Source organism: Pempheris klunzingeri, chromosome 20, assembly GCF_042242105.1.
Source record: "Pempheris klunzingeri isolate RE-2024b chromosome 20, fPemKlu1.hap1, whole genome shotgun sequence".
NCBI classification, from domain to species: Eukaryota; Metazoa; Chordata; class Actinopteri; order Acropomatiformes; family Pempheridae; genus Pempheris; species Pempheris klunzingeri.
The window spans coordinates 549,732-561,174 of record NC_092031.1 but is presented as its reverse complement, the minus strand read 5'-3'; the positions used below and the strand labels follow the sequence as shown (position 1 = coordinate 561,174).

General features: G+C 47.8%; 1 protein-coding gene across 1 annotated transcript in view; it reads left to right on the top strand.

Annotated features, from left to right (window-relative positions):
* The first annotated feature begins 506 nt into the window (after positions 1 to 506).
* LOC139219461 (cGMP-dependent protein kinase 1-like) overlaps positions 507 to 11,443 on the top strand; it is a 40,909-nt gene continuing 29,972 nt past the window's right edge. The window contains exons 1-2 of the mRNA XM_070851316.1: positions 507 to 826; positions 6,652 to 6,818. Coding sequence (XP_070707417.1) covers positions 507 to 826; positions 6,652 to 6,818 — 487 coding nt within the window. The remainder of the gene's footprint in view (positions 827 to 6,651; positions 6,819 to 11,443) is intronic.

Sequence of the window (11,443 nt, the reverse complement as noted above, 5' to 3'; positions counted from 1 at the left end):
TTTTAAGGAGTCAGGATCCTAAAGGAAGCTCTGGCTGACGCTGAGTAACATGAACATGAAGGTGGAAGTAAAAAGTACCTCTAGACCTCTGAAGGAACTCCAGACCACATGTTCTGAAAACTCTTTGGGGATCTTTGATGGCTCCTCTGGATGCTTAAAGAACCTTAAAGGACCCTGGTGAAATCTAGGGTACTGGAGGTATATCTGAAGACTTTAAATGACGATAGGGGACCCCATAAGAAACCCAAGGATTCTTGACATTTTTTTGGAAGCTCTGAGGAATGCTATTGGTTCTAGTGGAACCCTGAGGAACTCTGGCAGGATCCTTGAGACCCCCTAGAAACAAGAGGATATCATGGGGCCACTAAGAAACCCTGAGGAACCCTGACCCAAAGAAAACTCAGTTAAGTACGTTAACGCACCCTTCAGGGACACTTAAGACCCAGAGGAAATCTGGGGGCCGCAGAGGAACCCTGAGAACTCCTCGGGGATCCGTCAGAGAACCGATGGGCACCCTGCGGGACCTGCAGTACGCCCTGCAGGAGAAGATCGAGGAGCTGCGGCAGCGAGACACCCTGATCGACGAGCTGGAGCTGGAGCTGGACCAGAAGGACGAGCTGATCCAGCGGCTGCAGAACGAGCTGGACAAGTACCGGTCGGTTCTCCGGCCCGCCACCGCCCAGCAGGTCCAGGCCCAGCGGCAGAGCCTCGTCCTGCAGCCGGACCAGCACCGCAGCAAACGGCAGGCCATCTCCGCCGAGCCGACCGCCTGCGACATCAGCGACCTGAGCCACGTCACCCTGCCCTTCTACCCCAAGAGTCCAGAGTAAGTCCTCCTCACGCACAGGGTCCGGCCCCCGGTCCTCAGCTGACCCTCACAGGGTCCTTAGATAGTCTTAAGATCACTTAGATTCACATTTACTAACTAAAGGTCTTAAAGACAGTAGCCTGATCAGGGATCAATAACTGCCGTGGAGACAGAGCACTTCCTGGTTCTAGACACCCGAGGGTCTGACTAATACCTGGAACAATCACTACCGTCCCATTAGGTTTTTAGAAATGGAAACGTAAATGATGGTGGATCCACAGATACGTGGCAGCAGTATCAGCTCACAGATCCCTTTGGCTCAGCTCTTAGCCACAAAGCTAACGTTATGCTAGCAAGATTCTAGCTAGCCAATCAGAATCCATTCTTCTCCCAGACCATGGTTCAGTACTGAACGCTGTCAGACTGCTCCGAAATCAGCTCAAGAACAAAAAGCCTGAGCCTTGAATCTTTGGTGAACTCAGACGTCTCTGCTGTCCTGCTACATTGATGATCACGTTGGAGGAGCTAGCTGGTTAGTAACTAAAACCAAGACACCAGACTCCTTTGACTAAAACAGGGATTTTAGCTCACAGAACACAGAGCTGCTGGTCTGCTGCTGCTGTTATTGTGTGTTACACAGATGTTGTGTTGGATCCACACTAACCTTTAAAACACCAAAGTCTTACAACAACACAAACACACTGACTGATGGAGGCAGCAGCAGAGCAGCAGCTCCTGTGTCCTGTTCTCTAAAATCCCTGTTTTAGTGAATGTAGTCTGGTGTGTGTGCTGTTTGTGGTTAAACCAAAAGGATCTTCCAGGTCTCTCTCTGTAGGGATGTAGGAGCCACTTCTTCTGATTGTCTCTCTCTGGGTGGGGTACATTTATTCCTGGTGTGCATGTTGGTCCCATGTGTGTGTGTGGGGGGGTTACGTCTTCTTCTTCTGTTGTATTTCCAGCAGCTTCACAGTGGGCGGAGGAACTTTGTCAATAAAGTTATATTCAGATTCAGATTCAGAAAAACAGTAAGAAACCATAGCGGGTGTTAAAGTCTCTTGAAGAAATCCACTCTTCCTCTTCTTCTTCCTCATCCTTTTCTTCTTCTTCTTCCTTATTTTCCTCCTCTTCTTCTCCTGCTCGTCCTCGTCCTCCTCCTCCTCCCCGTCCTCCTCCTCCTCCTCGTCCTCCTCCCGTCTCTCTGCCTGTGTGGATGTGAGCTGGTCCTGGACCACCAGACGCTGCTCACAAGTCCGTCTGTTGTCGGTGGTGTTTGAACTCGGCCGTCTGCTGCACTGAAAGTCTGATGAAACGACCTCCTGCAGGCCTCCGGCACCATTAAAACGTTCAAACGCGAACCAAATCACCCCCACGAGTCCTCGCTGCACAGGTGGGCGAGAAGGAAACCGTGTAAATCCTCCATGAGTGAATATTTACATGTTAATGTGGAGTTTCCTCTCTTCTCTCCTGTCAGACGCTTGGTTTTATCTGTCCAGGTTTTCACATATCAGTGTGTGCTGCTCACAGCTTTCAGGTGCTTTTTAGCCAATGACAGGCTCAGAGTGTTATTCTAAGTGTGTGACAGCATCATGGAAAGGATCCCTACAGAGAGAGACCTGGAAGATCCTTTTGGTTTAACCACAAACAGCACACACACCAGACTACATTCACTAAAACAGGGGTTTTAGAGAACAGGACACGGGAGCTGCTGCTCTGCTGCTGCTTTGATTCTGCCTACCTGATTGTCAGTTTGTTTCAGTAAAAGGTTTAGTTTGGATCTGAAGTGATCATTGAAAACACCAAAGTCACACAATAACATAACAACACATAACAAACTAACTGAGCGAGGCAGCAGCAGGCCAACAAGTCCCATGTAAAATCACTGTTTTTGTGAATGAAGTCTGGTGTGTTGCGACGACACTGCTGCTGTGATCCTGTCTGGATCAAATGGATCACTGGAGGAGTATTAGAACCATTTTGACTTCATTTTTTACCACCTTTGTGTTTTTATTACTTGAGGATAAATTTAAATCGTTTACTCTGTTATGGTTTGGGGACCACGTTCTGTGTGCTGTGATCCCACCGTGGTCATTCAGTCACAGTTTGGACAAACTCAGCATTAACTTCCATCAAAGCTGTGTCTATGGTGGAGCTGAAGGCCTGGTGGTGGTGGAGCTGAAGGCCTAGTGGTGGAGCTGAAGGCCTAGTGGTGGAGCTGAAGGCCCGGTGGTGGAGCTGAAGGCCTGGTGGTGGTGGAGCTGAAGGCCTAGTGGTGGTGGAGCTGAAGGCCTAGTGGTGGTGGAGCTGAAGGCCTAGTGGTGGTGGAGCTGAAGGCCTGGTGGTGGTGGAGCTGAAGGCCTAGTGGTGGTGGAGCTGAAGGCCTAGTGGTGGAGCTGAAGGCCTGGTGGTGGTGGAGCTGAAGGCCTAGTGGTGGTGGAGCTGAAGGCCTAGTGGTGGTGGAGCTGAAGGCCTGGTGGTGGTGGAGCGGAAGGCCTAGTGGTGGTGGAGCTGAAGGCCCGGTGGTGGAGCTGAAGGCCTAGTGGTGGTGGAGCTGAAGGCCTGGTGGTGGAGCTGAAGGCCTGGTGGTGGTGGAGCTGAAGGCCTAGTGGTGGTGGAGCTGAAGGCCTAGTGGTGGAGCTGAAGGCCTGGTGGTGGTGGAGCTGAAGGCCTAGTGGTGGTGGAGCTGAAGGCCCGGTGGTGGAGCTGAAGGCCTAGTGGTGGTGGAGCTGAAGGCCTGGTGGTGGTGGAGCTGAAGGCCTAGTGGTGGTGGAGCTGAAGGCCTGGTGGTGGAGCTGAAGGCCTAGTGGTGGTGGAGCTGAAGGCCTGGTGGTGGTGGAGCTGAAGGCCTGGTGGTGGTGGAGCTGAAGGCCTAGTGGTGGAGCTGAAGGCCTGGTGGTGGAGCTGAAGGCCTGGTGGTGGAGCTGAAGGCCTAGTGGTGGTGGAGCTGAAGGCCTAGTGGTGGAGCTGAAGGCCTGGTGGTGGAGGAGCTGAAGGCCTGGTGGTGGTGGAGCTGAAGGCCTAGTGGTGGAGCTGAAGGCCTGGTGGTGGAGCTGAAGGCCCGGTGGTGGAGGAGCTGAAGGCCCGGTGGAGGAGCTGAAGGCCCGGTGGTGGAGGAGCTGAAGGCCCGGTGGAGGAGCTGAAGGCCCGGTGGTGGAGCTGAAGGCCCGGTGGAGGAGCTGAAGGCCCGGTGGTGGAGCTGAAGGCCCGGTGGAGGAGCTGAAGGCCCGGTGGAGGAGCTGAAGGCCCGGTGGTGGAGCTGAAGGCCCGGTGGAGGAGCTGAAGGCCCGGTGGTGGAGCTGAAGGCCCGGTGGTGGAGCTGAAGGCCCGGTGGAGGAGCTGAAGGCCCGGTGGTGGAGCTGAAGGCCCGGTGGTGGAGCTGAAGGCCCGGTGGAGGAGCTGAAGGCCTGGTGGTGGTGGAGCTGAAGGCCTGGTGGTGGAGCTGAAGGCCCGGTGGAGGAGCTGAAGGCCTGGTGGTGGTGGAGCTGAAGGCCCGGTGGTGGAGCTGAAGGCCCGGTGGTGGAGCTGAAGGCCCGGTGGTGGAGCTGAAGGCCCGGTGGAGGAGCTGAAGGCCCGGTGGAGGAGCTGCTCTGAGGGACGTGTCTCATGTTTGTACCTGTAGTTTACAGATGTGCAGCAGCTGTTTGTGTCGACAGCATCTCTGAATCACCGGAGCAGCTTCATGTGTACGAGCACAAGTATAATATCATGTGTTTGTCTGTCTGTCCGAGGCAGCGACCACGTGCTCCTCCCACACACACACACACAGTCACACACACACACACACACAGTCACACACACACACACACACACACACACACACACAGTCACACACACACACACACGCTGACAGTGAGAAGTGGTGGGATGGTAAATGAAACCCTGTCAGTGTGTGTGTGTTATTTTAGAACATGAACAGTGTGTGGAGGCTGAGGCCGCCCCCCCACTTCATCAGCGCTCAGACCGTCACAGCAGACGACTTCATTGATCATCAGCCGAGACTCCACTCTGAGGGCTCTTATTTTGAAAGTGAGGAAGTCCTCAGTCACTCTTCACATCATCATCATCATCATCGTCATCGTCATCAGCGGTACCAGTGACGTGTTATCCTGGTACCAGCGACATGTCCTGGTACCAGCGACATGTTTTCCTGGTACCAGCGACATGTCCTGGTACCAGTGAGGTGTTATCCTGGTACCAGTGACATGTCCTGGTACCAGTGACTTGTTTTCCTGGTACCAAGCATGTTTCTACTACTTCTGCTGTAGTGACACATTTCTGCTTCTTCAGTATTTTCTACTTGAAGTTTATGATGCTTCTTCTTGTATTTAGGAGATTTACTGGTGCTGAGGGTGTTTGTACCTACGGTAGTTAGTTCTGGTGTTTCTCAGTAGTTTAACAGAGGTAGTAGTTGGTTCTGGTAGTTTAGTAGTGGTAGTAGTTAGTTCTGATAGTTTAGTAGAGGTAGTAGTTCTGGTAGTTTAGCAGTGGTAGTAGTTAGTTCTGGTAGCTTAGTGGTGGTAGTAGTTCTGGTAGTTTAGCAGTGGTAGTAGTTAGTTCTGGTAGTTTAGTAGTGGTAGTAGTTCTGGTAGTTTAGCAGTGGTAGTAGTTAGTTCTGGTAGTTTAGCAGTGGTAGTAGTTAGTTCTGATAGTTTAGTAGAGGTAGTGGTTAGTTCTGGTAGTTTAGTAGAGGTAGTAGTTAGTTCTGATAGTTTAGTAGAGGTAGTGGTTAGTTCTGGTAGTTTAGTAGAGGTAGTAGTTCTGGTAGTTTAGCAGTGGTAGTAGTTAGTTCTGATAGTTTAGTAGAGGTAGTGGTTAGTTCTGGTAGTTTAGTAGAGGTAGTAGTTCTGGTAGTTTAGCAGTGGTAGTAGTTAGTTCTGGTAGTTTAGTAGAGGTAGTGGTTAGTTCTGGTAGTTTAGTAGTGGTAGTAGTTAGTTCTGATAGTTTAGTAGAGGTAGTAGTTCTGGTAGTTTAGCAGTGGTAGTAGTTAGTTCTGGTAGTTTAGTAGTGGTAGTAGTTAGTTCTGATAGTGTAGTAGAGACAGACAGACAGACAGACAGACAGACAGACAGACAGACAGACAGACAGACAGACAGAACCTGGGGCCTCTCTGTCCACATCCTGGTGTTGGAACTGGTCCAGTAGATCACTTCAGGCTGGGAACCAGAGAGCAGCTGGAGTTTGTTTAGTGCTCATTCAGGAGCGTCAGACAGTAATAAACTACACACACACACACACACACACACACACACACACACACACACACACACACACACAGTCGTGTTGTGTTGCTATATGACTTCATATCTGTTTTAGCCCTCAGGTGAACCATTAAATGACTGTGTGTGTGTGTGTGTGTGTGTGTGTGTGTGTGTGTGTGTTACTGACGTTGTGGGGTCTCACCTTCCTTTCATGGACAAAATGCAGGTCCCAATACTGTAAACCATCACATTTTAGAGTGAAGACTTGGATTAAGGTCAGGTTATAGGCAGGTTAAGGTCAGGTTAGGTTTAGGCAGGTTAAGGTCAGGTTAGGTTTAGGCAGGTAGTGGTTATGGTTATTGTTCCGGTAAAACTCCAGAGTAATATCCGCTGAAGTGGTGGAAACTTGACTGTGTGTGTTTCTATGTCACCAGTAAAACCACCTGTCTCACTGGGACCAGTAAAACCACCTGTCTCACTGGGACCAGTAAAACCACCTGTCTCACTGGGACCAGTAAAACCACCTGTCTCACTGGGACCAGTAAACCTTCTAGGGCCCTCATCCTGGTCCTAAAAAGGCAGAACACCATTCAGCTGTTCTAATAACATCTTCTTGTTCCTGCTGTACCCCCCCCCTCCTCCCCTCAGGTCGAAGGAGCTCATAAAGGACGCCATCTTGGATAATGACTTCATGAAGAACCTGGAGCTGTCTCAGATCCAGGAGATCGTGGACTGCATGTACCCAGTGGATTATGGGAAAGACGCTTGCATCATCGAAGAGGGCGACGTTGGCTCTCTGGTGTACGTGATGGAAGGTGAGGAGCACTCATCACATGACCTGTCACATGACCACTTACAGGAACAACTGCACCTGATCACAGTAGGTCCACTAAAAGAGCTTGTTTGATCCACTGACAGGCTCAGAGTGTTATTCTAAGTGTGTGACAGCATCATGGAAAGGATCCCTACAGAGAGAGACCTGGAAGATCCTTTTGGTTTAACCACAAACAGCACACACACCAGACTAAATTCACTAAAACAGGGATTTTAGAGAACAGGACACAGGAGCTGCTGCCTCCATCAGTCAGTGTGTGTGTGTTGTTGTGTGCTACACACTTATTGTGCTGAATCTGAATTAACACTTTAAAACACCAAAGTCACACAATGACACAGACACACTGACTGATGGAGGCAGCAGCTCCTGTGTCCTGTTCTCTAAAATCCCTGTTTTAGTGAATGTAGTCTGGTTGCTTTGAAGAGCGATATAACTCCGACACTTCTTTACTCAGACTGTGATACCGACCAATCAGAGAGATCCTGTCTTCCTCTCTGCTGGCCGTTGTCGGACTTTGAGGCTCGGAGCTTTGTGACATTTCGATCTGAAAGAGAGACAAGTGTGAGGACGTTTCCCGGAGCTGCGGTCGACCTTTTCTTCATCTTAAACAGTTTATTGAAAGAAAATCTACCAACAGTGGTAGGTAAACCACAACAAACATGTTCAGTGTCTCAATAAATTGGGATGTGGCCAAAGGACGTCCACTCCTCTCCTTTCTGTGACTCTTCCAGTCTCTGTATCACTGTTCCAACCTCCTGATGACACTCTGTGACCCTCTAAGCTCAGTGAACACCTCCGTCTGAGGACTTCCTGTTTGAAGCCTCCAGTGTTGAGGTGCTGCTGATCAACTGTTAGGTGTCGTCTTGGTCTCATGATGTCAGAATGTGAACAGCAGGATGAGGAGGACTGTTTAAATACCAATTCTAACTGAAGCAGGAAATGTATTGGTGGATTCATGGATCAAACCTGTTGTGAATGTTGCTGTTAAGCTTCTTGTTAGAGAACAGCAGCTGGTGCAGAAAGTACTGAGACACTGAACAGTTGGACATGTGCATTCAAAGGTTTAGAGAAGGTCACATTAAGTTCACCTGGAAAGGTTAGAATGTATTTTAGGTTCATCCTGAGACTTAACCTGAAAGCCGAATATCCCTAACTTTTAGTGAGCAGTGTGTATAGATACATATAGCTACGTGTCACTGTGAATATTATGAATAATAAATAATAAATAATGCAGTGCAATTATTAAGAATTATAAGAATGTAAATAATGTCGATAAAATAATATTAACAATCCCAAGAATAAATAAATAATGACTAAGATCATATAAGTAATGGCTACATGATATAAATAATTGCCTAAATAGGACAAATAATGGCCTAAATAATATAATTAATGGCTAAAATGAAAGAACTAATGAATATTGGCCAAAATAATTCAAATAATGGTCTACATAATATTGATAATGCCTATAATATTTCCTGTGTTTGCAGCAGGTTCAGGAACGTGATCCTCCCACTGCAGCACATTTGTGTTTTTATTAGTAACTGAGCCGTGAAATCAGCTCCTTATTCACATTGTTCGGGTTTACGAGCTAGAAGAGGTCCCTGAAGGCGTCTGAGTGATGTGTTAAGAGGTGAATCATGAGGAGTTAACGAGGCCTCTCAGAGAGCGCCGTCAGCCCTGCCAGCAGTCAGGACACTTTCTCGTCTTTTTGTCTCCACCACAATCCTCCAGATGGCCAGTCCTCCGTGCCGGTGGGAGGCAGCGAGCGGTGTGAAACAACGGCTGACATTTATATCTAAGTAAAAGCTGCCGGGCGGATTGTACTCATGCTGAATTTAAGAGTTAAGAGTCACAATTTTAAAACCATCTTTTCCTCAGATGTCTTACAAAAAGGATTGAAGTTGATTGAATACATGAATATTAAAACGGCTTGTTTTTGAATGGAGTCTGGTGTAGGCAGGCAGGGTTCGGACAGCGTTTGTACACCTGAGCTCAGACTAAGTGGGTCAGTCTCTGTAGTGGTGAAGTGAGCGAAAGACCTGCTGAGAGTGTGTGTGTGTGTGTGTGTGTGTGTGTGTGTGTGTGTGTGTGTGTGTGTGTGTGTGTGTGTGTGTGTGTGGTTTTGATTTGTATGAATAATGTTATTATCATTATTAGTTAAAATTTCAGTGAGCTAAAGGGTCACTTCACTGTTTCTACCCATGATCCTCTCTGTCCTCATCCTGGTGTGTGAGTGACTGGTAGGTAGTAAAAGTGTTGGAACTGGTCCAGTAGATCACCTCAGCCAGCAGACACCAAACGGGCTGCAATGGCTGCAACGTGATCCTTTGGGACAACTGCACCTGATCACAGTAGGTCCACTAAAAGAGCTTGTTTGATCCACTGACAGGCTCAGAGTGTTATTCTAAGTGTGTGACAGCATCATGGAAAGGATCCCTACAGAGAGAGACCTGGAAGATCCTTTTGGTTTAACCACAAACAGCACACACACCAGACTACATTCACTAAAACAGGGATTTTAGAGAACAGGACATGGGACCAATTCCAACACTTTTTGTGTCATTTAGACACTAAAATATGTACAAATATGAAAACAGAAAATTGCTGAATGCCAGAAATTCTTTAAAATAACTTGTTTACGTAACTTCAGAGCAAACATGTTCGTGCGAGCGGCTCCTGTATGGAACCAGTGATCCCACAAATATCTGAATGTCGTGTAAAAATGATGAACGTGGACGAGAGGGTTCCTCTCACCACCCTGGCGAGGATTAAAAATGAGCAGCAGACGTTGACATGGATCTTTGGACGAGAACAAAATCAGTTTTTAGACCCGAGAGAGAAAAAACAGAACAGAAAGAAAATCTGTCTGAACAGAAAGGAAACGAGAGACAACGAGAACAAAGAAGCAGATTCATGTTCTGATGACTGGATCAACATCCAGAGAGGTGTGTGTGTGTGTGTGTGTGTGTGTGTGTGTGTGTGTGTGTGTGTGTGTGTGTGTGTGTGTGTGTGTGTGTGTGTGTGTGTGTGTGTGTGTGTGTGTGTGTGTGTGTGTGTGTGTGTGTGTGTGTGTGTGTGTGTGTGTGTACTGGGGGGGGCGCAGATGGCGGCTAAATATAACGACTCCTGTCACAGGAAGAGGAAGTGATCCCTAAAAACAGACCAGGATGAAGATTGATAGATAGATGAAGAGTGTGTGTGTGTGTGTGTGTGTGTGTTTGGTGGGGGAGGGGTCTGTCCATATGTGTGTGTGTGTGTGTGTGTTACAAATATGACACTCAGTGATTCTGTGTTTGGAGGAAGAAACAGATGCAGCAGTTTTGTCTCATTATGCAAAACACACACACACACACACACACACACACACACACACACACACACACACACACACACACACACACACACAGCTCTCTTGTGGATGCTGTTGGCATGGCAACTTGTTAGATGACCATATTTGGCATTTAAAATGTTTTCACAGTTTGATCATTTGGAATTAAAAGAGGAGGAAGGACACGAGTTAGGAAGGAAGGAGGGAGGGAGGGAGGTAAGGAAAAGCTGGAGGTGACTGTTGCTGTATTACAGAACGAGTCCTCCTGATCTAGAAAACATCTTTTTAACAGACTTCACACCAACAGGATGTAAACTAATGAGCTAATCAATAGTAAAATGACTGGTTTCTGAATGGAGTCTGGTGTGGGCAGGTCAGAACTGTGTCTGCTTATTTACACAGAAAACACTTCAGCCTCTTCAGTTGGAGAGCAAATGTAATATTCTTCTGTTTCACACACACTGCTGACTGTACTGATGTGTGTGTGTGTGTGTGTGTGTGTTCGCCCACACACTCACACACTATGAGCCTTCATGTGCTGCTTCGATCGGCTGCACAACATGTGGAACGTTTTCGAATGTATGAAGAACATATTCACTCGTTGTTCCACGTGTGTCCGCTGATGTTTGAGCCTTTATTTAAAGTGAACTGCGGAAAATAAAACACTAATAATCCTCCAAATTAAACCACAAAATAACTCATGTGTAACTCAATGCCAACAGTCTTTTATTTTGAAAAACCTGTGGTCTTCAACTGACTCAAGTGACATCACTTGAGGACGTCTATGAGACTTCAGCAGCAGCATGATGTCGTGTGTTTAGGACGTGAATGAACCCTCAGATTAACTAAACCAGTCTGTCAGATTTCCTCTTAAACCTGCTCAGATTGAGAGTAGTGTGATCTGTCTGTCTGTCTGTCTGTCTGTCTGTCTGACTGACTGACTGACTGACTGACTGACTGACTGACTGACTGACTGACTGACTCGCTGCTCCTCTGATCACTCTGACATTTCCTGTTTCCTGACGTACGTATGGATCTGTCTTCATCAATATTAATCTGAAATGTCAGACCGCCTCACGCTGATAGACACAAACATTGTTGGTCGGTATCAGTCTATAAAGAAGCGTCCTCTGATTGGTCGGTATCAGTCTATAAAGAAGCGTCCTCTGATTGGTCGGTATCAGTCTATAAAGAAGCGTCCTCTGATTGGTCGGTATCAGTCTATAAAGAAGCGTCCTCTGATTGGTCGGTATCAGTCTATAAAGAAGCGTCCT